The sequence below is a fragment of the Marmota flaviventris genome, chromosome 3, assembly GCF_047511675.1.
Source record: "Marmota flaviventris isolate mMarFla1 chromosome 3, mMarFla1.hap1, whole genome shotgun sequence".
NCBI classification, from domain to species: Eukaryota; Metazoa; Chordata; class Mammalia; order Rodentia; family Sciuridae; genus Marmota; species Marmota flaviventris.
This window is the reverse complement of record NC_092500.1, coordinates 3,510,772-3,535,578: the sequence shown is the minus strand read 5'-3', so window position 1 is coordinate 3,535,578 and position 24,807 is coordinate 3,510,772. Positions and strand designations below refer to the sequence as shown.

The window sequence follows — 24,807 nt, the reverse complement described above, 5'->3', positions numbered from 1 at the left end:
GCCCGGCACCACCCGGGAGGGAGGAGGCTGGAGAGCCCCGTGGGCACCAGGGCACCAGGGCCAGAGCCTGGTTTGGGGTGAGTTCCCTGAACCTGCTGCACAGGTGTGGGGGCCCCAGAGTCCACACCCTCCCCAGAGCCTGGGGGTGAGGCCTTGGGAGCAGGGCTGCTGCCCTGAGATGAGCCCGCGGCAGGACACAGCAAGACAGCTGGTGTCTGCAGGGGTCGCCGGGGCAACGGAGGCACAGGCTGCAGGGACTGGCTGTGGCCAGGGCATGACACGGCCTGACGGCCTCCCCGACGGCTGAAGAGAAGGGATGGCCCGTGGAGGCTCCAGGGACACAGCCCTGTCCCCAGCCATCTGCCTTCAACTCCCCAGTGAGGGAGGGTCGACTGTGGGCCCAGGTCGCAGCCTCCGCCAAGCCTGGGGACCCTCCTAACCCCTGCCTCTGCTCTTCTGGGGACCTTCTTGGCACTGGGCCCCCCGCAGGCCCTGCCCACCCCACCCACCTTACAGGGTACAGATCCCAGGAGCCGCTGCCTGCCTGAGATGGCCTGTGTCCCCACACAGCATGGAGCCCTGTCCAGGCCAGGAGCCTGTCCACACCAGAACCCGTGCTTTCCATGCCCCCTTCAAGGCCAGGAGTCGACCCCCGTGCCCCAGAGCAAGCCCTGGTCTCCCGTGGCCTCCCTGAGGTCCTGCCCGGGGGTGGGTGAGGCTGTGCCCTTGTCCAGGGCTGTGCCCTCTCAGCTGTCCACTCACGGTGGCCCCTCTCAGGACACCTAGTGTCCACCCAGGCGGCCCAGGGGTCCTTCCACAGGAGACAGAGCACCACAGGGTCATGCGGGTCTCAGTGTCCTAGAAACGCTGGGGCAGGAGGCGGCGGAGGCCACACCTGCCACCCGGATGCCAAGACCCGCATCCTGCGAGGTGCGCCAAGGCCTCCTGGACGGCCATCCCATCTGCGAGGTGCGCCAAGGCCTCCTGCACGGCCACCCGACCCTGGAGAGGAGGTCAGCGTGGGCGCCCACAGCTCCGTCCTCCCGGGAGGAAGCCCACAACGTCCTTCCCCACCCACAGAGTGATGTGCCCTCAGCCGGGGGACACGCGCCTGGAGTCCAGCACTCGAGAGGTTGAGGTGGGAGATGGGCTGGAGCCCAGGGGTCTGAGGCCAGCCGGGCAGCACAGGGAGACCCCTTCTCAAAAGTGAAAAATTCAAAAAAAAGAGAAGGGCCTCAACATCCCTGGGATCGGGTTGAGCCTCTAACAGGGTCTGATCTTGTGCTTCTTCCTAGTTTTGTTGTAAACAGTGACAGAAACGATGCGATTAAACCATCCTGAATGCCTTTTTAATAAGGGTACAACAGCATAGTTCCTTCCAAAATAAACTTCATTTTTTTTTTTTCCCATAGGAACAAAGCATCCCTTTGACTGAGGAGGCTGAGCTGCAAGACAGTTGCTGGTACCAGGAGCCCAGGCAGGTGTGGGGTCTGGCTGCGGGGGCTTTGTTCACCCTGGCAGCATCCCCTGGAGTTGTGCAGTGCACAGCCTACGTGGCCGTACTTGGCCTCCCCGGCTGAGCCTTCCTCTCCAGCTCATCCAATCATCTGAGCTGAATAAGGCCCACTGTTGTACCTGGGTCTCTCTGTGGACAGGATAAGGACTTAATATCAGAATACTGGCCCTCTTTGTGTTACAGGGACTTTGAGGGCGATGTCAACAGAAGATACATGAACGTCTTGGGTACATCCAGGAGAGGCTTTTGATGCCAACCGTCCTGGTTCATGGGAAACCCTTTACACCAGTTGATGGACTCGCCAGGTCTGCTAACCCATTTCCTGGGAGAATCTGCCCTCGCTGGGTAACCCAGGGCTGCCCTGGCAGACACCAGCAAGTGCCCATCAGGGCTGTGTAAGTGGTAGGTGCCGTCGGGGAGGGAGAGCCGTCCGAGCTGGGCGGGCCCGGCGTCATCTCCGCGGCGTATAATTTGAGTTTCTGGGGCCGGGTGCGAGACGTTTGGAGGCAGGACATAAACAGCACTTACGCTCGGAAGGCCCTAACGAGACGAAGCTGCTGTTTACCAAACTGCAGCTGCGGCAGACGGCGGCCCGTAATCAGCACCCCGGGCTCGCACAGGCCGCGAGGGAAAAGAAAATTGGGGCAGAAGACCAATAAAATTACACGTCCGCATCAGAACAGCCCCTGCTGACGTGGGCACCCCGCTGCCGACACCAGACTTCAGCGTCTGCGGTCTGCGCAGCAGAGGGCTCGCGGCTGGAGGACGCGGCCTGAGAGCCGCCGCCCGCCCGCACGGCTTGATGCCCCCCCCCAGGCCGAAGGGATGAGGCTTGTGGTCAAAGAACTGGGCACCAGCGGTCAAGAGCAGGAAGGCCCAGCACAAGGGCCACCGTGGGCTGAGGGCAGAGGGATCCTTTGGGGTCTGGGGCCTGGCCCCGGCTCCACAGAGCGGCAAGCTGGTGTCCACTGCCCAGCCCTCCTCATGCTGCCCCAGGACAGCAGCTGGGGACAGCAATCCAAATGCCCCCATTTCGGCAACTCTGTCCAGCAACATGTGGTCAGTGAGCACGGAGGGCAAGGGTGGCAGGAAGCCATGGGATGGATGACCCGGGACCACACGGGGCTGCCCACGGCTGACCTGGACCATGGTCAGTCCCAGGTCACACACCAGGGAGCTGGAAAGAGAACCAGGCCCACACTGTCCTCCGCAGCACAGAACCCGCATGCCCCTCCGCAGGTGCCCAGCCACACAGGGGTCACTCGGTCAGCAGCGGAACCGAGCACCAGCACACGGTACGGCATGGGCCACCCTCGAGATGGTGCTGGGTGAAAGGGGCCGTCACACAGGCCACGGGCCCAAGACTCCACCTCCCCGAAACGCCCCGAGGGGACACGTCCAGAGGTCGAGGCCAGCTGAGTGGGGCAGGGCCTCGGGGCCAGCGTGTCCTGCCAGGGTGGAGGGCCTATTCTGGACCTCAGGAGAGGAGCTGCCGTACCATGCTCCCAGGGCCACCTCAAAGCAGATCCTTTGTGACGGGCCTCAACTCAACAGGGAAGAGAGGCCCCCTGCTCACTGGACCTGGATGACCTGGGAAAGATCTGTCCCCGTGTTTTCCTGTGACATATGATAAAGCACATCAAGTGGCCTCCCTGTCTAGGCTGCTCACTGTGAGGGGGGACGTCCCCCGTGAGGGTCGTAGTGTGTGGACGACGTGCAGGCGGCTCGCAGGGACAGAGACAGAGGCACGGGGCGGCCGCCTCTGTCTAAGGGACGCGGCTCGGTGGCAGAGCACTCGTCTGGCATGTTCTTAACAACAAAGGCAAGCCGAGGAGAGTGGCCGCTGGAGGGACGCCGGCCCACGGTCCCCCAGCAGTCCAGCCAGAGCGCGCTGGGTGGCGCACGGGCCCACGGGCCCCTGCCCAGGACGGGGACAGAGCAAAGCCAAGAAGCACTGCTTTGCAGCTCTCCCAAGACGAGAGGACGGGGCGAGCCATGCCAGGGCCCAAGGGCGACCCTTCCCTTTCCCAGTTCTGGAGTGGGAGGGCGCCGGGCGGGCGCAGGGCGGGCACAGGCACCAGCCACCCTGCAGGGAGCCCCGGGCCCCACACCGGGGACAGACACCCGGAGGCCCTGTCGAGGCTCAGGGCTGGACGAAGCAGGAGCAGCACACAGCAGAGGTGGGGGCAGCCGAGGAGGGGCACCTGGAGCAGCGCGCCCCTGGCACCCAGGCCCCTTGGCCCGCTGCCCTGCCTGGCACAGGACACCCCGAGCCCGCCTCACAGGGCCAGTGGAAACAGGCCAGCGAGCGCTGACCACCACGCCACTCCCCGCTCCCCGAGAAGGCCGAGGGCCGCTGCGCACTTTGGCAGGTCCCCGAGGGCCAGGCTGCAGCAGGACTCCTGGTGCGGGTGCGTCCCTGGGGCCGCCTGTCACCTTCCCCGTGTGGGCCTCCCGTTGGCGCCCACGCAGGCGCCCCAGGCAGCCGCGGGGAGCTTTTGTGTCCTCTCCCAGGGCTCGCGTTTCCGCAGCCGCCAACCCGCTGCAGCGGATCCCGCGTCGGGAGGTGGGGGCGGGCACGGCTTCAGTGCGGGGAGGGGCTTGGGTGCCCGGGAAAGCGGACGCGGGGCGGCGATGCTGGCTCGCTGTCGGGGTGACGGGCTGGCGCTCCCGTCACAGGACGCGCAGCTGGGGACGTGAGGCACGGCCGCGGGGAGCGAAGCCTGGCGCTGCACCTACTGGGCCGTCATTCCCTGACGCAGAGGGTGGACCGGCTGGAGACCACACCCCAGGAAGGGGCAGGAGCCCGCGCCAGCCCTGGACCAGGGGACCGGGCTCCAGAGGCAGCTGGGGCGATGGGAGCTGGTCAGCTGGCCCAAGGAGACAGCCTTCCTGAGGCCTGCAGGACCCACCCCCCGCCCCAGCCGGCCTTCGCTGGAACACAGACACAGGGCCAGGAGGCCTGGCCAGGGACCCACGCTGGGTCAGTGTCCTCGCCAGGCAGTGAGGCCCACCCCAGGCCCCACGTGACAGGGGCAGAGGAGAGGGAGGGCCAGACACCCAGGTGTATCTGACATGGTGTCCCGTCCCCCAACAGGGTGCTCCTGGTTCTTCTAGAGGCACTTCCTTGATATTCCTGGTCTCTCCTGGTCTCCCCACCAGAATACAAGACCCCACAGTAGGGACGTCACCTGCTCCCATCACAGAATTCCCAGGGCTGGGCTGGGCTGGCAGAGCCAGGGTGGGATGAACAGGCACCAGCCCTCGGTGTGACACACTGCAGGCCTTGGCAAGTGTCCGGGGGACTGAAGAACCGCACAACCAGGCCAGCCTCTCGAGGGGGACAGATGGTCCAGAGGTCTCCAGGGCAAGGCTGGGTTTCTGCACCAGGACAGAAGACCTCTCTCTGCCTAGCACTGGGCTGGCCCGGGACCTGGAGGTGGGTGGACCAGACCCCAAGTCCACCCAGGCTGCACCTGCCACCCTCAGGCTGGACATGCAAGAGCTCTGACCACCTCAGTCTGCCTCCTCCGGTCAACTAGGTCACCAGCACACACTTGGGGGGGCCTCAAAAATTAAGTTACACATGAGCACAAAATAAAGGGGGTACAGAAGGTACAGCTCCGTGTAGAGTGTTCTCCCAGTCCGTCCCCACAACCTGGGTTATAAACACTTCTCCTGAGTTTAACATCAAAGGCAAAATGAGAAGCCCGGCTCCCCGGAGCCTTCCCACGGGACACGGAGAGCCGCACCCTGGGAAGGCGTCGCGGCTCCCCAGGGCGGGGGCAGCCCCGTGTGGAGGCTACTGTGGAATGGAGGCTGAGGAGGTCCCCAAGAGGAGTGTACCCAACAGGAGGTTCCTCGACCTCCTCCTCGTAGAAGGGACTTTAAGGACGGGACTACGTGAGCCCGGCCTGGTCTCACTCTGGAGAAGCTAGGGGAGAGGTCCGCAGGGCCAGCAGAGTCAGGCCTGGGGGCTGCAGGCTCCCCCGCGGCTGGTTTGTCCACAGAGGCAGACGCCATCGCTGGATGGGACCGGAGGCGGCTCAAGTCCTCCTTGGGCAGGTCGCCCGACGTGTTTCTCACTCTCTGCTGGGGACTTCTGGGTTTTGGGTGAAAAAAACCCGAGTGCTTTCCCCGTGGGTCCCACTCTTCTGCTCTGTGGATTGAAGCCTCTGAGGACCACAGAGGGCTCTGTCAGGAGGAGCACAGGGGCCCAGTCGTCAGACCCTGAAATCGTGAATTACAGGGACATCTCCTTGTTGACCAGAGTCTTCCTGGGTCCTTTTCTCTGCCCTGGGTCAGGAGGGGCCATGCGTGGACCTGCGGTGAGGCAGGGGGCTACTTGGGAGTGTTCATGCTCCGTGTGTGGAGGTGGGATTCGGGTCTGGAGCCTGGCACCATGGCTACCCTCGTTTTATCCCTTTCGTCTTCGTCCCACCTAGGTCCCACGGGCCATCAGGCTGCTGGCCTGCCGCCAGGCTGAGTAGCAGGTCCAGTGACCCCACACAGCCCTGGCTCAGAGGGGCCCGGTGCTCGGACTCCACCACCTGCTATTGACACGGGCAGGTGACACGGGCCCTGAGCCCAGTGGACAGTTCCAGATCGTGGGCAAGTGCCCAGCCCCTGAGGACTCCTGGGAACACGATGACACGGGATCTGAGACCCTGCAGAGTGTCTGGCGGGGCTGGCCGTGCCACCTCACCCCACTGCCAGTGAGGGTCAGCAGCAAGGGCCTACGGTCAGTGGGGCGCAGGACAGCAGCCCCCGAGCTCCCCCTCCTGAAAGCCAGGGGTCCACTTCCTGACCCCGTGGAAAGACACGTGCTTCCCTGGGCGCCAGGACCCTGTGGGAACCAGAGCAGCCCTCCTGGGGGGAGTGAGCGCGTGGAGAACGGGGCGGGGGGCGCGGGGTCTGCAGCACTGTTTTCTCACAGGAGACAGAGGCGGTGAGCTCTGGCCCTTCTGGCCCTTCTCCCCAGCTGTAGGAAAGCTCCTGCTCTGAATTATAAAGGGTGTTTGTTTTATTTTTGCATCTTTAAAGAAAAAAGAGGCAGGGGTAGCAGGGTGTGATTGCACACCCGGGTCCACACCACTGAAGCCTCCCCAGGGCACGGCTCTCCCTCTCCCTTGCCGCTGGTCGCCCAGGGCGATGGGACGACAGCTGCTTGGTGCTCACTAGGACCCAGGGGGCCAGAACGTCACCTTAGAAGGCCTCCAGACCACCACACCTTCCACCCCCCGGGCCAGGAGGCCTCCTGGGCTTTCACTAATTTTGCCGAAGACAGAAACGGTACCTGTCCCCTCCCGGGGCAGAGAGCTCAGAGATGGGGCAGCTTGAGCAGGCACAGGAGCTCCTCAGCAGGCCCGTGCCCCGGAGGGCTCGGGGTCGCCACCCCACGACCTGCTCTGGAAAAGGCCCAACAGGCCCAGTGCTCGGCCCACGAGCCCGACCCAGGTCCCAACAGGAGCCCCGGGGCCCACGGAGGGGCCGGCCCTGCCGCCCAGCAGGCCCTCCCCGAGGTGGGAGCCTCGCTCCGCACAACCGAAGGCCACGTCGGGTCTTAGGCGAGACACAGCACCGTCCTGGGAAGCCAAGGGAGGCCACCTGGTCCTCCTCGTCCACACGTGGGACCTCAGATACCACACGTGGGAGACACAAAAGTCCCAGCCAGAGGAACAAAGCAGAGGGGGCACTGCTGGGCAGCAGCCCCGGGGGCCACCATCGGGCACTGGCCAGCACAGTCAGGCCACCCGTGTCCCAGGAAGAAAGGTGGCGCTTGGGGAAGAGGACGCCCAGCAGGTCAGCTTCTAAGGAGCCACCGCCCAGCTCAGAACTGCGCACACGCCCTGTCACACTCATTGCACACATGTGCTCCTTCATGCTCGCTGCACATGCACACTCACACCCCTACCCAGATGTGTGCACATGCATACCTTTGCACTCACACAAGTATATGCACACTCACCGGAAGACACTCTGTACACACACAGAATCTTGCACACTTGTACACGTACACACTGACAAAGCCCTGGGCTGCTGCCAGGGCCTCAGGCCCTCTCTGTCCCCAGTCTGGGCAGCGACCCCGGGCCTCCTGTCTCCTCGGCCATCTCTCTGGGCCGCCCCTTCCTCCCTGTCTGCAGGCCACTCAGACACTGCTTGGTGGTGGGTGGGGGGCGGGGAGCAAGTGCTGTGGGTAGAAGAGCAAAGAGAGGGGAGGAAGTCGGGGAGGGACGGGTGGGGGCACGTCACGGCCCTGGGCAACTCCATGAGAGCCCTGGACACGCAGCGGGTGAAGACGGCCTGGGCCTCCTCCTCCCAGTGGGCACCGGGTGGGCGTCAGTCAGGGCACACTGCCCAGTGCCAGGGGTCCTGGGAGGACCCTGCACACCAAGGCCCTAGGTGCGCGTGGAGGGGGTGGGCTGGGACGGTGAGACAGATTGGAGGGAAGAGTGGCCACCAGCCAGACAGGAAGCACCCCACGAAGAGCCGCCCAGCCCCGGTGACTTTCCACAACAGGGTTTGGGACACAAAGGCCCCAGGGTGGGGCTGCACTTCTCCATGGCAGGTGGCTGTCTCCATCTGATGAGGTCTTGTTTAGGAAAGGACGCCAGCGCAGGAAGGGTGTGTCCGCCCGTGCAGAGCTGGGCACCACGCTCTCCTCTCACTGCTGCCAGCCACTCGGGGCCCCTCCGCGGGCTTTGATTACCTGCTGTGCTCGGCTTCAAGGGAGGCATTGAACATTCCGAGCCTGAGATGAAGGATAAGCCCTTTCAGAACCACCCCGTGATCCCCCAGGACTGGTGGAATGTCACCTGATGGAAATGTCGATACCCGATCTTTATGGAATCCCCGCCTGGCCCGGGAGAGGGGCTTGCACAAGTAGGAAGCCCACCGCTATGGTCGCTGAACCCAGGGTGTATCCCACACGCTCCCATGAAACACCTCGCGCCCCCTCTGTTGGCCCGGGCAGGATGGGTGAGACGATAAGCCCGCACCCGGGAGGGTCTCACAACGCTCAATTAACTTCACAGACGTTTAGTTCTTTGTACCTCGCACAGTTTTAACCTGATGGCCTAAAGAAACAGAAAACTTGAGGCTGAAATGGCTCCCACAAGCCTGACCCGATGTCTCCTGCCTGTTCGCAACTCAGGGGCACGTCTCTGCCCACCACAGCCTTGGGACTCGGGCTCCTGCCAACAAGCCCATCACTCAGACCTAGAGGCCAGCGTGGCCACGTGATCAGACTCTGACCCGAGCAGGGGTGACACGCAGGAGCCCCGGCAAGCACCAGTCCACCTTGGCAGCCTCGTGGACAGCCTGGACAGCCTGCCAGAGGACAGACCCCGACAGCCACCTCTAACACCCTGGGCACAGGAGCGAGGCTGTTCTAGAAGAGCCCGCTGAACTACACAGACAGGAAGAACCAGGGGCCACGCTACTCCATCCAGTGGATGGATAACTATCAGAGGTTAAGACGCCACACCGTGGGGTGGACTGTGGCCCAGCAGAGGCCATCTGATGGATGCTCTGAACAGGCTCATGTTTTTGGAGAGGACAGGGACACCTTCAGAAGAATAATACGCACACACCAGCGTGTGTTCCTGTGCCCTTTAAAAGTTCTCTGTGTTCAGTGATGTGAGCTCACTTTTGCACACACAACTGTCAAAATAACAGTTCCCTTCCCTCCACCTGATCCCACCACAGGGTGGGGCCAAGCCCAGACCACACGCTGATGTCAAGGACGTCCCCTCCTGCAGCATCCCCTGCCCCCCTGAGAAAGGTACCCATGCTCCATCCTTATCACCGCGTCACTCTAAGGACACTAATGAAGCCCGAGGGTGGCACCTATGCGATGGGCCTTTCTCATGCGCCTGAGTCTCTGGAGATGTGCCCACGTCTGGCGCTCAGCTGTGCACTCCTTCCCACTGCTCAGTAGTGTTCCCCGACCCCAGTGTGGACCAACCTGCTGTTTAGCCATTCAGCCACTTGAGGCCAACTGTCCCCAGTTGGAGCCCTTATGAATCCAGACCCTTTAAACACACATGCAGGGGCATCTACGTGAACAGGAGTCGATGTCGGGAGGGACATTGGTCTGGAGAGGTTTTTGGTACCAGGGATTGAAACCAGGGCTACTCTGAGCCATATCCCAGACCCTTCTTTTTTAAGAATTTTTTTCACGATACCTTTACTCTATTTATTTTTATGTGGTGCTGAGGATGGAACCCAGGACCTCACACGTGCTAGGCGAGCGCTCCACCACTGAGCCCCAGCCCCAGCCCCTCCCCAGCCCTTTTTATTTTCTATTTTGAGCTGGGTTTCACTGAGTTGCTTAGGGCCTCACTCAGTTGCTGAGGCTGCCCTTGAACTTGCCATCCTCCTGCGTCCGCCCGCTGAGCTGCTGGGATTACAGACATGCACCACCGCACCCAGCAGGTAACAGGATTTTACTGCCAGAAGAGTGCCTGGCATGTGGCAGGCCCTCCATGAATGTCTGATGAAGCCAGGAAGACGGAAGTGGAGGGGAGGGAACAGGTGCAGGGGGTCACCAGGGAGGCCACACGGCTCTTAGGCCACCAGGTGGCGCATCTACAGGGCCCGGGAAGACGGCTCCAGGCGCCAGGGGCCGGGGTCAGAGTGGCAGTCCTGGGAACCTTGGGGTTTCACATGCAGGAAAAACAAGGCAGATAAGCAAAGGGTGCACACTCCAGCCAGGGGGAGCAACTCCTAAGGACACCACATCTAGAGGTCACCCCGCAGTCACGAAAACCTGGAGCCTGGGGATCCTTTGCTGGATCAGAAGCCGAGATCCCAGTGCAGAGGGGAGCAGCACATCCCATCCGTGGCCACCGTGTCCCCATGAACACACTCAGACTGCACCAAAGACCGCCCCATGCCATCTTGGAATTGCCTGGGCCCAGAGAGGCCAGGCTGGGCAAGGGGGCCACGCGCCCTACGGACAGCAGGCCTCCCTAGCTCACGCGGCCACCAGGGGAACCACGGCCACTACAGTGATGGCCCTTGAAGACAACCTGCACCAGAACGTCCAGGCTGCCTTCGAGCCTTGACCATCCCGTCCCCGTCATCTGAGCCTCCCACTGCTGATTCACCCCTCCAGCCCAGTGCTTCTCCAGCAGAGCAAATGTCCCTCGGAGGATATTTGACAATGACTGGCGACATTCTGGTTTCCACTATAACTGGTGGCTCTCAGCTAGTGGCCAGGGATACCACCCAATGCAGGCCCTTCCAGAAGAAGAATCATCCAGCCCCAAATACCACTAGTGCGAGGTGCCCGTGCCCCTCCTCCTGAATCCCTTCTTCATGCAAGCCCCACAGACCTGGCCCTGCCTTACAGCCCACTCACTGCCCACACCCGCCCCACCACACCCCAGGCCCCGGGGGCCGCCTGCCCAAGTGTCCGAGCCAGGCCTACATCCCTCCCCAGCTTGTCCACGCTTCTCATCAGCCAGGAGCGGTCCTGGGAAACCCAGGCAGGCACGTCTGGCCCTGGAGGACACTCCATGGTGCCTGGCCAAGGCGGGCAGGGGCTGTCCTTTCCCCAGGAGCCTATGGATAGCTTGTGCCCCAGCCCCACGCTGCAGCCAGGCAAGGAGTATTGACGTAATTCCACAGACGGCCACCAGAGGTCCTCAGTGAGGAACAACTGCCCAGTGATGGTTGGAAGGGGCCTTCCAGTCCAGGAGGGGAAGAGACGCCCACCCAGAGCTGTTTGCACGGGGCAACCTCTGCTCCCAGAACACACACCCAGGTGTGTGTGGCTGAGGGGTGATGCTAGAGCAGCACTGAGAAGAAGCCAGATGGCAGACTTGAGTCTCAGTGTGAAGAAATAGTTTCAAATGCTTTTCAGCCAATGTTTACAGGTGGCCGAAATTCTCAACCGTCTTTCACAAAAGACCCAGGGAGAATGTTTGTGGGCCAAGAGGCGATGGCCACAGAGACTCCAGATCACCTCCCTGGTGGCCACGGGAGCAGGTGGGCAGAGCTCAACAGGCAGGCAGAGGTCTCCCGGAACAAGGTCCGCCCCCAACACTCGGGCTTGGTGGAAGGTGAATGAGGTGGACAGGTCTTCTCGTTTACAATGTCATCAAGCAGAAAGAAAAAGATCCCGACTTTGCCAGCTCCCACCTGGGGAGGGAGGGAGGGTTCCCTGGCCTCTGGCTTCTGGAGGACCTCAGCCAATGGGAGCCCAGGAGGAGGACAGAGGGATGGAGGGCACCAGAGGCCCCCCCGCTGCATCCCTCACTGATGAGGGTCACAGCCCTTCTGGATTGGCTTCAGGTCACCACCCTCTCCTTCCAGTCCACCTGCCCACTGTGCTTGTACCTCCAGAACTGAGGGTCGTCACACCTCTGCTGCCCCTGGCTGATACCCACAGCCTGCCCGTCCCTTTGTAAATAAACCCTGCTGGGGTCATCCCGTCCGCATGTTCCATCGTTTCCCAAGGGAACCCTGACCAGTAAGCCAGCCTGGAGGCTCCGAGGCCCCCCACCAGCCCACACAGGGAGGGTCCCTGAAGCTGCCCAGGCAGGAGGTGGGCGGCCTCGGAGCAGGAGGGAGCTCCTGCACCCAGCACGTCCAGGACGGAGCCCACCACAGCAGACGTGAGTCAGGCGGAAGTGTGCTGGGAGGGCGGTCAGCGCGAGGGCAGGGAGGGCACTGGACGCCCCATGCCCAGCGTTCCTCCCACTGGAGGGCTGGAGGCCCACCCTCCTAAACACAGTTTCTTCACAACCCAGAAGGAACCCAGCAGCGGCGACAGCACGGGCCGAGGCTCTCAGGAAGGAGGGCACCTGGGCAGCCCGCGGCCCCTCGGCACGGCCAGCGCATGGGGAAGGGGCTGCAGGGGCTGCCCTCTGCTGAAAGCCCAACGCTTCTGGGAATCCCGGGCTTTGTCCTGAGCCAGTGACCAGGGGACAGGAGCCCTGGCACTGATGACAGCGTGAAGCCAGCAGGGAAAGCCACCTCTTCAGGTCCCTCTGCCCAGTGTCCCTAGCACATCCTGACGTGGGGCCGGCAGCCCTCCCTCCCTCCCTCCCTCCCTCCTTCCCTGGGAACTGCCACAGCCTGACAGTCCTGCCCGGCCCCGGGCACTCCAAGGACATCTCTGCACCTGGACAGGTAAGAGCCACAGCTCTGAGAGAAGCCACGTAGGAACGCATGGCCCCCCACGACGGTGGCTCCCGGTCCCCGTGAGCTTCCCACTGTGGGGCCCACTGGAGCCACACGCTGGAGCCTAACAGCAATGTGAGGCTGTTAGGTGTCCTCCCCAAAGCAGCCTCAGGCAAGAGAGGGACAGCCGGGCCAGGGCTGTGCTGGGAGCCGCTGACCAGCTGACGGACCAGCCCTGCACAGAGAGGTGTGGCCAGGGAACCCAGCCCCCCGCTGACCTTCCTGCCTGGCAAGGTCCCTCTTCCCCAGGGACTCCGGGGCCTCTTCCCCAGGGACTCCGGGGGCCTCTGCGAGGTGTGCTCACTCTGAAGAGCTGCCTGGGAGGGCAGGCGGGGGCAGGCGGGGGCCTGGCTGACGCGCCTGGTGTTAGAACAGGCCAAGAGGTGAACTAGCGCCTGGGCAGAGGGCCCAGGCCTACTCAACCGCTGGACACGACACTGCTGTGGTCATTATCAGGTGTGTCCGCCAGTGCCCGGGGGGAACCGAGGCTGACTCGGCCTCCCCCACTCACCCCACCCGCAGACAGCCTGAGGCCTGGATGATTCTGGAACAGGCAGGAGGGAAAGCACCCGTGGGTGGCGACTGCTGTGTGCAGCTCGGGGCCCACCATGCCTTCTGCCCCCCCCCGACGAGCCTGTGCCCACTGGAAGCCGACCCTGGCAGCTGTGCCCACGGGAAGACCAGGGCTCCAGGGGGCACGTCCAGGTGGCCCAGCAGATACTCTTGAAATGTGTCAGCCCTGGGGCCAGGGGCCAGCAAGGGGCGTGTGCAAAACCAGGACAAAAGCCAGGTCATATGTGGGTGGGAAAACCACAGACCCCCGGTGTTAGGGTCTGTAAACAAGTCAGGATGGCGCCTGGCATTTTGCCAGAGGGAGTGGTTTGTGAAGTAACGCCAGCGAGCCATTAAGTGTGGAGATTCCTTATTGGTTGGCTGCTGTATCTAGTTTATGCTAATTAGATAAGCTGGGTGGAATGTATATACACCCCTCCTGTCCTACAATAAAGGGCTCCCACTCCTGCTGTATCAGTGTACACAAGTTCCTCGTCACCCCCCTGTTAGTTTGCCCAGCCAGCCGGGATGCGGCACCCTGGTCTTCGCCCCGGCCAGGTGTGCCTGCCCCCGGGGGCTCTGCACCTGCTCCTGGGCTCCCTGGTCTGCTGCACCTAGGAAAGCCGTCTAGATGACCTGGACAGGAAGCAGGAGCACCTGGTCTGTCTGGGCTCCCTGCCAGAGCAGACCCAGGCCTGGCGTCAGGCAGAACAGTCGCTGAGCTCAGGGGACACTCAGTGGGGACATGGGGACCCACCCCTCCTCCAGAGGGTTCCAGTGTCCTGCGACAGGGAGCCGTCTCTCACCTGTGTGCCCAGGGGGTGGCTGTCCTTTAGGCCCCACATGGAGAGAAAAGGGCCACAGGACGGATCTTCTCCTGGGTGGGGGGAGCAGGACCCACCCGTTCCCGTGGGGGTCCTGGGGACCCTGCAGAAAGGTAGGAGCTTGCTCTTCAGAGCAGCTGAGATGGGAAGGAGAACCTTGGGATGGCCACTGGGGAAGGCGCATCGTGGGTGAAGATGCCATCGAAGAAGAGCCCAGACCAGGTTTTCCACCCCAGCCCTGGGGAAGGGGCTGGGGAGGGGCACAGGGCGACGCCATCCCTGCCTCCCCAAGGCCACACGACCCCTGCACGCAGGCAGGCACCCGTTACGCAGTTGTGACTGTCCCAGTCATGACAAGATTCCAGCCCCTGACACAGGACACCGAGGCCAGATGGACGCCACAGGCAGAGGCACGCGCCTCCCCTGCCCAGCCCGCCCGGCTCCTCCTCAGGTGACCGTGGCCTGCCAGACACCGTGGCCCCACTGGGGGGAGGGCAGCAGGAGCTCCGGGGCCTGCAGCAGCCAGACCACAGACACTGCCACCTGCCCTCCTCCATGTCCCCAGCACACAGCAGCCCAGGTGCCAGCAGCCTGTCCCCTGGGCCCTCCTCGTCACGGAGGAGGCTGCAGAGCCTGCACTGCACCACCACAGCCAGGGACAGTAGGAGACCTGTGGCCACCATGCAGGACCACCTCTTGGAACCTGTCTGGGGTCACTGGAACATGATGGGATGTCCAGGGGGGCAGCCCTGGGAGGCAGAGGGACAGCAATGACCATCAGGGGAAGAAAGAGCGAGAGGCGGGGGCAAGGTGGGCACAGTGCCCTCAGGCCACTGGCGGGAGGTGACACCACCCAGGGAGGAGAAATTAAAAACCACCCCCTCCCGCTGTGGCCTCTCAGGAGGGAGGGCCTCCGACGGACACCCCCCTCTACAGTGCCCAGGAATCGGCCCAGGCCAGGGCTGCGTCCCCGCGGCTGGGAATTTCAACAGCAGGGACCTCAGCTGCGGCTCTGTTCCCGCCCTGGTGCCATGTGCTTCCCGGTCCCTGTCCTGCCTCCTGCCGACCAGCACAGGGAGGGGCGCGTGTCGCTTCCCGACACCACCTGCTTTTAGATTTCAGAGAACGACTGTCCTAGACAGGAACGTCACCCGGCCCGGTGGCAGCCCAGCCGCGGAGGCTGCGGGTCCTACCTTGTTGTAGTACTTCACCTGCACCGAGTGCCACCGCCCGTCACTCACGCCTCCAGGGACCTGCGGCGCCACTGTGGTGGTGGTCTCACCTGCACCAGGGGACGACCGGAGAGAAGGCAGGTGAGCAGGGCCTCGCGGGGACCTCGGCGGCTTCCAGACTGCTGGAGAGACGCACGTGCTCCCTCCCCTCGCCAAGGGGGCTCCACCCCAACCTCGAAGGGCACAGGGGGGCGCCCAGGGGATGGCCCTCCCAGGCCCACTTCCCCAGTGGCCTGCTCCGTGTTTCTTTTCTGATCACAGAAGCACCCTCCTTCATCTCTTCGTTCAGGGAAAGCACACGCAGTCCACGGCGTGCCCCGTGGTCGGCACAGGGCCTTGCCCTCCTCTGAGAGTTGTGCCACGGCAGTGGCCAGCACCGAGGACACCCGGCTGTCTCCTCCTCTGTCACTTAGTGACAACTGTCAGCGCCTTCCCAGCCACAGGACACATCCTGAGGTCCTGAGTATGTCCCCTTCACACCTGGGTCCTGGGGCACTGAGGCCATCACTCTCCCAGGAGACCGGCCTCAGGAGGTGGTGCCGGGCAACTGCACCTTTGGAACCCGTGGAGGGTCCTGGTGAGGTGCTGGCTACGGGCATCTAGCAGGAAGGGACATCACTTGCACAAAGGGCAAGGAGGGCCATGTCAGGCCCCCAGCAGGGACTGCCTTCCCCAGGGGACCACAGGACATTCTGGAGAGAGGGGCAGGGTCTAGAGAGCAGCGACTTCCCCCTCGAGCCTGCAGAGGTGGCCACGTCCCTGACAGCCGGCTGGTGTCATGGGTGTCCCTACTTGTTATCCACATGAAATCAGGTCCTGGCCTCCAACTCTACACGTGGGAGTCGGGACCAGGGCTCCAAAGCGCAGCACCTCTGGGCTGTCCTGGGGAGCTGCCAGGGACACAGCGCACTCTAAAATCACCTGCTGAGTTCAGGACCTCACTCTCCCCCAAGGCCACGTATGGATGCTTGGTCCCGTCAATGCGATACTAGGAGGTGGTGGCACCTTCCAGAGGGGGCCTCGTGGGTGGAGGCTGGGACACTGGGGCCTGCCTTTGCGTGTCCCCTGCCCTTTGCTTCCTGTCTGCCAGGAGATGAGGGTCTCTGCTGCCAGGTGCCCCTGCCATGAGGTATGGAACCACCACAGGCCCAGAAGCAATGGGTCCAACCAACTAGGAACCTCTCCTCTTCATCAGCTATTTATCTCAGGTCTGTGTCACAGCGACGGAAAGCAGACTAAGACATCATCTGTGCCAGAAAAACAGACCAGAATGGCCAGGGGCCTCTAGACTCTACCAGCAGGACACTCCTTTGATGTCTTTGTCAACTTTTGGTCTGCAGGGCTGGGTCAGCTGGGTGGTGAAGTCTTGCCTGGCACCTGGGCTCAGCCCCTGCACCGCGCACCACCACACTCAGCTGCAGACGCAGCCCACGCCTCCGAATGACCCCCATCTGGGAAGCGGGAGCGGCCCCCCTACTGCCGGCACCGCGAGTGACACTGTGACCAGCAGCTGTGCCCTCGGGATTTCTTCCATAAGGTGGGTCCCTGGACACAGAATCGGGTCCGTGGGGTGAGCCGCCTGGGGGCGCCGTGGGACGAGGGGCCTACCTGCTGAGAAGGTGAGCTGCACCTGCCCGTCCACGATCTCCAGGGCGATGAAGTCGTGCCTCTCGTTGAAGCGGCCGTTGTAGAGCAGCAGGGCGTCCCTGTCCTGGGTGGCAAACCTGCGGGGCAGCGGGCCACGTCACATGACAAAGGTCCCGGGGCCATCGGGCCACTGGGGAGGGGCAGGGCTGGCCCAGGAGGGCAAGCCCAGGGCCACAGCTCAGGGAGGACCCTGGTGCCGCAGCTGACGGCCTGATTGGTCAACTGGAACGTGGGGGACCCTGGTGAGGACGGTCTGCTGAACGTGAGCCCGTCACAGTCCCCCCGTGGGCTAGAAGGGTGACATGTGGCCAAGACGCCAGCCATACACGTTTTGGACAGAGAACACACCACACAACGTGTCTTCTGCAACTGGAGAGAGACCCCCAAGTCCCCAAGCCCCTGCGCACACAGGGACACTGGAGCTGAAGGAACACCTCAGGCCTCCTCTGAACCCCCATCACCTCTCCCATGTCTTTCTGCTCCCGAATATAGGTTACAGGTTAAGAGGACCCCAGGGCCCTTGCACCTGCTGCTCCCTCTGCCCGTTACAATCCTCCCTGGCTTTGCAGGTGGCTCAGGGGTTGATCAGTCGCACCTTCCCTCACCAACTTTAGCTCAATCTCGCCTCTGCTCTAACAGTCTATCACTTTCTTTTGTTCACTTCTGAAATCACCCTATTTATTTATTTGCTTGTTGATAAGAAAGCAAGACCCTGTGATCTTGCAGGGTGTGCCATCCGTCCTGCAGAGGAGGGACTGTGATTCTCCTCTCTGTCACACCCTGGTGCCCTCTGGTCCACACTGTGCTATGGAGAACACACTGAATCCCTGAATGGCCAAGGTGGGACTGGACCAAGGGACGCGGGGACACGGCAGACCTGTCACCCGAGCAGGGCCGTCCCCTCGGAAGCCCCTCCTGCCTGGGGTGCTGGGGTAGCCGCCCACCAGACCTGGCCCCCGAGCCCTCCCTCGGCCCCGGGTTGTGCCGTCCGTCCTGCGTGGGAGCCTGCGCCAGCCTCGCACATTCGCTTCGGTCTCTCCCTGAGTGGACACAGCCCCGTCCACATGGGCTCAGGGCGGCTGCCAGAACGAGGACCGGCACGGCAGGGGCAAGGCCCACAGCACGCTGGACACTGGGCCTGGGAGTGAGCGGGTACCGCGTGGCGTGGCGGCTGTGGGTGCACCTGGTTCTCCGCAGGCTTCACTGTGCTGGCCTGGGGCTGGCACACGGCCGGCAAAGGGCCCTGCCACGCTGGACACGGGCAGAAGGGGCCGGGGCCCGGGGTGGGGGCGGGGGGACAATGCGGGCAGAAGCAGAAACGCCGGGAAACAGACCCCGAGGCCGCAGGGGCCCCGAGAGGACAGGACAGAGTCAGGGAGAGGCTGCTGGGAGCGGCCGCGGGGCCCGGCACTCGCACAGAGGCCACCTAAAACCAAGGCCGCACCTGCCCGCTCAGTGGGGCCTGGCTGGGTACGAGAGGGGCCCCGGTGCCAGCCCCAGGACCACAGTCCCCGCAGGACGGGCCTGGGACGGGCCTGGGACGGGCCTGGGGGCTTTCGTGCTTCACGGCTGAAGTCACTCAGGCCAAGGGTCCATGAATGATCCTCCATAACAGTCTAGAAAAGCTAAGCGTGACGGCTACTGGACGTCACCCTGCCTGGGGGACACTCAGCTAAACACTGCTGCTTTTCACTTGCTCTCTGTCAGGAGCCAAAAGACTTCCTGTGTCAGCCTCCAGCACCTCCCTGGCCCCCACGGCCACCCTCTGGAACCAGGCCCGGTCACCTCTGAGGTCGGCCTCCAGTGGGGGTGCCCTCCTGCAGCTCAGTGTGCCAGTCGTCATGAGGGCTGCTGGCCACACCCAGGTGGCAGGTGGCCCCGACTATGGGTCCACACACATGCCCCAAACTCACTCAAGTCACAGTCCACAGCACTTTCCAGAGACACGGGGCTCCTCTGACGTGGGGGAGCTCGCGGGAGCCCTGCTTGAATCACCCGCACAGGGGACCCCGCAGAGTGGTGGGGCCCTCATTTGGAGGCTGTGCTGTGGGGACGGCCTTCTGGGCAGAGGGCAGGGACTGGGCAGAGGCAGGGCCGCACACCAGGCCCCAGGCAGCGCCTCGTGAGCCCACCTTGCCAGGCACAGAGGAGGCGCACAGGGGGCCGTCGTCAGTCAGGCAGCTCTGGCTGCACGGCACGCCCCCCTCCAGGTGGGACCCCGGGACACCTGCTCTAGGAAGGCGGGGAGCCCGGGCGCGCAGGGCACTCACGCGAGGGCGATGGTGAAGTGGAAACGCTGGCGCAGGCCGCGGAAGGTGACGAAGGACCGCGGCGGGAAGCTCCTGGCGCTGACCTCGCAGTAGGGCCGCTGGTACTCGCCCGGGGGGCACACGCAGTGGAAGCCGCCGATGAGCAGGTTCACGCACGTGCCTCCATTTTTGCACACGCCGTTGGCACAGCGGCCGGAGCGGGCGTTCACCTGGCAGTGGTCCCCTGGGGACGAGAGGCAGAGGCGAGAGGTTACGGGAGGCCGAGGGACAGCAACGGGCCTCAGAGGGCCCACAGAGCAGCAAATCAGGGAAAGACCAGCTGGAGCAGAGGAGGGCCCCCGGGGCAAGCGCCCAGCGCCCAGCGCCCAGTGGTCTCCTGGTCCAGCGGCAGCCCCCAGCTCCCAGGTGGCTGAGGACAGGGTGGGGAGCATGGGGTTTTCTAAATGTGCACCCGGGAGGTCTTCACTGAGGGGTCAGGAAGGAGGCCTGCTGGGCCCTGGGGAGCGCGGGGTGGTGGACAGGCAGCGCGGGACCCCAGGCACTTGTGGGCTGAGCTCAACGCCCCACTGTGCAGACATACAGGGGCTCCCAGCCCTCCCCACCCCTGCACCCGGGCAGTGCTGACCACATCTGTGCCTTGCCCAGGACTCAGGGACGTGCCACAAGCTCCGGGCCCAGGGCCCCTCCTCAGGGGCTTCCGGATGCCCGTCCTCCCTGCTGGCCCTCAGACCCCTCGCCCAGACCAGCCAACACCAGGTTCCGACCTGGCGATGACATCTGTCTCTCCCACCAGCTCATGGCCTCCCTGCGGGGGGGCACCACCCCACAGCCTAAGGCCCCTGCTTCAGGATGGTTCCAGAAGCTTTTCCAGAGAGCCTGGGGGTGCCTACAGCCGACCACCTATCTCCTGAAGGCCCCAGCCAGGAGGGCCCCGGGCTCGCTAACCCTCAGCACAGGTGGTGTCCGGACCAGCGGCCTGGGTGGTGCTCCCTCCCCCGTGGGGGTGATGACCCCAGTGCACCTGCCTCCTTCACCTCTGCAGGGAGGGACGTTGACCAGAGACCCTTCACATAACAGGAGAACCACCCAGCAGCCTCTTCCCGGGTCGTTGATTTTAAAGTGAATGCATTTTTTAAAAATAGTGTCCCGTTCATCTACTAAAGATCAGGGCACAGGAGCCGGGCACGCGGCGCGGCCAGCAGCTTCTAACGCATTCTGCCAGGGAAAAGCCAGAGCCCCCGCCCCAGCCAGGCGGCTGGAGCTGACCCTCAAGGGCTGCCTGGTACTGGTGGCATCAGAACTCAAGCCACCTGTTCCCACCGATGGCCATGCAGGCGGTTTACGGTTAGCTGTGGATGGCACAACACTTTTATTTTATTGTTTAGGTGATGCTAAGGGTTGAACCCGGGGCCTCACGCACGAGTCAAGTGCCCTACCACTGAGCCCCAGCCCCAGCCTGTGGTTTCCTCAGTGGCAAAAATCTTTTCCTTTCCAACCTCCTTGTACATAAACCTTCGTGTTCCGAGTCTCTAGAGAAAACCCCCGGCTGTGCTGAGTCACAGGGTAGCTCGATGACATTTTGGGAGACATTTCCAAACTGCCCTCTACATGAGCTCACATGCCCACCCACAAGAAGGGGGCCTTGTGAGAGGTGATCAGGTCACTGGTACTTGGGAGTGGGTGGCTATCAAGCCAGCGTGGATTCCCCAGCTACTCTCTTACTGTGTGGCTGTTCACACCTGGTCTACGTGATGTCATCTGCCATATTATGACATGGCCAGATTTTCACCCGAAGCCAAACATATGGGGCCACCCAACCTTGGACTTTCAGGCCCCAGAACTATGCTAAATAAACCTATTTTCTTTTTAAAGTACCCAGTCTCAGGTAATCTGTTACAGCAATACAAAATGAACTAAGTCAGATGTCTCAGACCTTACTTCTCAGTCTGAAGGCTGAAGTCCAAGATCAAGGTGCTGGCCAGCTGGGTTGTTGGTGGGGCTCTCTGCCTGGCTTGTCCTCACATGGCAGAGAGGGAAGGAGGGAGAGAGGGTGCACCCTAGCTCTGTCTCTTCTGACACAGACACTGACTCTGTCTTGAACCCATCCTCGTGACCCCACTTAACCCCTAATTAATCCTCACAAGCGGAGCAGAGCCAGGACTTGGGGAGCTGGGTGGGAAGGCCCATTCACCCCTCAGCAGACACTGAGAGGCTGCGGGAACCCCAATAGCTGGTGGAGGAGGGCAGGGAACTCACCCTCAGTTCTGTGAACAGACCCAGAAGCTGTGAGGGAGAGTCCTGTGGGACCGCCACACCCCCAAGGCCAAGGCCGGGCTGTGCCAACAGCTCTCAGGGGACCTGCACTCAGACGCCCTCAGCCCTCAACGCCACCCCACCCAAGGGGACAGTGCCACGGGGACAACCCCTCCCAGCAGCTGCTCAGGGCACACACACAGGGGCCACAGGCCCAGCGCAGGCCATCACTGAAGGGCCGACCCGGGCAGCCGACCTCTGCTCCGCTCAGCGCAGCCTGCCCCTGACCCAAGAAGGTTCCAGCACCCACCTGCCACCTCGGGTCCCAGGAGGCCACGCTCAGCCTGATGCGTCCCAACCACGGAGTCAGGAGTCTCCCCCACCCAAGGGAAGGCCTCCAGGGTGTGAAGAGCGGAAGGAGCCATCTGAGACGGTGACAGCCACAGGGACGAGCCACCTTCCCACAGCTCTCTTCCCCTCTCTGCTCCCATGCCCCCTCCATGAGCAGGGGGGACCCCGACGCGCACAGCCGCTCTGAACCCTCGTAACACCAAGGAGGCCCCCGGCGGGGCACCCACCTGTGATCCCGGGGCCTGGGAGGCTGAGGGGGGCTCTGGGCAACTCAGGGAGACCCCGTCTCAAAAACAAAAGGGTGGGGATGGGCTCCACGGTGGAGCACCCGGGTTCCAGCCCCCGCCCAGAAAAACACCAGCCTCCTGGGGGGGAGGGCTGCTGACCTGCTGAACGCCCACCCTACCAAGCAGGGGCCACCGCGAGAGCCCCAGGGGCTGCGGGCTCCGGGTCAGGCCCAGGCCAGTGGGTGCTTTCTCCCCAGCAGCAGGCAGGGCCGGGCCCAGCCCTCACACACACTCAGACTCTACCCTCTCACCCAGTCATGCACCTGCTCCCACACACACACACACACACACCTGCACATCCACCGTCTCATGTGTGGTGTCACCCTCACATGCACAATCACACACTCACCCTGCCACACACACGCACACCCACATGCATGCCCACCACACACAGCCACACACCCCCGACACTGTCACACAGGCACTCGCCCGTGCACACCCGCGCACACACAGGCACACTCTGCCTTCTCCCGGCCTTCAGCTGCACCCCTCCCTCGGCCACTTCAGATTCTCGTTTCCACTTAGAAACGCGGGCGTCTGGGAGGGTTCGCTTTGCAGCATTCCGGGAGGCACTTTCTCCAAAACAAACGGCCCCAGGAGGACAGGCAGACCCAGTGCTCGCCAAGCCCTGAGGACACGCTGCCCACAGCGCTCGCCGGCCAGGTCCAGAGCCCTCAGGACCCAGGCCGCGGGAACCTTCAAGTCACCCTGAAGAAGGCCCTGGCCTCCATGCCCAGACCCTCGTCCTCCCAGCCCTGCCCAATCTCTGATCCCAGCGCAGGGACCTCCCCACCGAAGCCCAGGACCTCCCCACCGAAGCCCACAGGGGGAAGGAAGGCAGCCAGGGGACACAGCTGACCCTCACGCTGTAAGGACTGGCTGGGACTTGCTGCTTCTAGGCTGGGTCTCCGCAGCAACGGGGCCACAAGCCCTTAGGCTGTCCTTGTGGGGTCACGTTCAGGGACACTTGAGCCCCAGATGCCTTAAACCCTCTGGTGTCCAACAGAAAGGCCACAGTGAGCCCCAGAGGGAGCACTCCTGTCCCCAGGTAGGTGGCCATGCCATCTCAAATACGTGGCCGACAATTCCCAGTCCCACGAGGAGGGTGGCCTGGTTCCAGGATCCAGCGTTTGTTTCTTTGGCTTTATAGAGAGCGTCATCATTGCCACCGGGCTGTGTGACACAAGGCCACAAACCCAACACCACAGTCACCACTGTCATGTTCTGGAGCGGGAATCCGGGCCCAGCTGTGGACGGGGCCGGGCCTCGCAGGAGGCTCCAGGGAGGATACTTCTGGCTCTCCCAGCCTCAGGGTGGAGCTCCTGGGTTCCTTGGCTTGTGGCCGCATCACTCCAGTTTCTGCTCCAAGAGCACGGCCACCTTCCCTGGTGGAGTCCCCTCCCCTTCCTCTGACAAAGACACTGGCCATTAGATTTGGGGTCCAGACTAAGCTCTGGGGACCTCATCTCGGGTCTAAGCTCCTCCCGTCTGGAAAGATGCTCCTTCCAAAAGAGGTCACGTTCCAAATGAGAGTGGACATGGGTCTCGGGGCCTTCTGTGTTGGTCCTAGAATTCCAACAGCGGCCAACACGGTGGCCTGAGACACTGCTGGGTCCTTCCCCGAGGTCTACTACGCGAGGCTGGGTCCCAGGCTGTGGTTCCTCTCCTCGGGGACGACCGCCTGGCTCTTTTCCCCACCAGCCAGGAAGAGGCAGAGCCCTGGGCTCCCCAGCCAGCAGCCCAGATCACCCCAACTCCCTCTCTCCTTGGGTCCCCAGGCACCCCAAGCCCAGACCTTCCCTCTCCAACCTGGTTCTCCTCGGGGCCCCCATCTGGGGTGAGGCTCTGAGTCACAGCCATCCGCCTGAGCCCTGCCCCTGGTCCCCACAATGCTCACCTGCCAACTCCACACCCTTACCCACACTGCCACCTTCATCCTGCACCCCTTGCCCACAGCGCCCTTGCCCACGGCGCCCCCCTCACAGGCCCTGCTCTGCACAGGACACGGGAGACAACCTCTCAAGCTGCCGGGCTCTGTGTGTTGGTCCCAGTGGCTTAGAACCACCCACCCCGTGGGCTGGCCATCAAGAACAGGCCCAGCCCCTCTGCACCAGCCTCCCCACACCAGCCTCCCTGCCTCCCTCCACCAGGCCCAGGGGATCCACCAGTTAGCACAGGCGGCCAGCAGCCCCCGGAGCTGTCCCTCGTTATCAGTGATGGGAACCCAACCGGGCCCACCTGCAGTCCTCTCCCCTGGTTCCGCATGTGGCTTCCCAGGGACTGGAGGCCACCCTGTGTCCCCTCCCCACCCCTGTCCTCATCTGGGGCCTGTCCCCTTGGTGAGCAGGTGCTGGTGCCAGGACACAGAGCCCAGGCTGCTCCTTCTCTGTCCCAGCTCTGCGCCACCCCTGCTCACGTGACGTCCGGCATCATCTCTCTCCCCTGGCTCTGAGGAGGCAGCTGCAGTGTCTGTTCAGTCGAGCACGCAGTGGGCACCTTGTGTGTGCAGGGTGCTGGACAGGTGCCCGCAGGGAGGCAGTGGCTGAGGGGAGCCGGATCCACAGCCCCGGGGAGTGCTTGTGGGATGAGGTCATGAGACACCAGCCCCTCCCCAGTTCAAGGCATGGATGACTGACGCTGGCTCATAAGCCACAGAATCAGGAAGCCACGTGACTCAGGTGCTGG

General features: G+C 63.2%; 1 protein-coding gene across 2 annotated transcripts in view; it reads right to left on the bottom strand.

Annotated features, from left to right (window-relative positions):
- The window catches only part of Celsr1 (cadherin EGF LAG seven-pass G-type receptor 1), a 119,748-nt gene that overhangs the window by 39,105 nt on the left and 55,836 nt on the right, over positions 1 to 24,807 (bottom strand). For both annotated transcript variants that reach the window (XM_027954608.3, XM_027954609.3), the window contains exons 3-5: positions 19,232 to 19,454; positions 16,923 to 17,038; positions 15,276 to 15,364 (exon numbers count right to left, since the gene is read on the bottom strand). In XM_027954608.3, the coding sequence (XP_027810409.2) occupies positions 15,276 to 15,364; positions 16,923 to 17,038; positions 19,232 to 19,454 (428 nt within the window). The remainder of the gene's footprint in view (positions 1 to 15,275; positions 15,365 to 16,922; positions 17,039 to 19,231; positions 19,455 to 24,807) is intronic.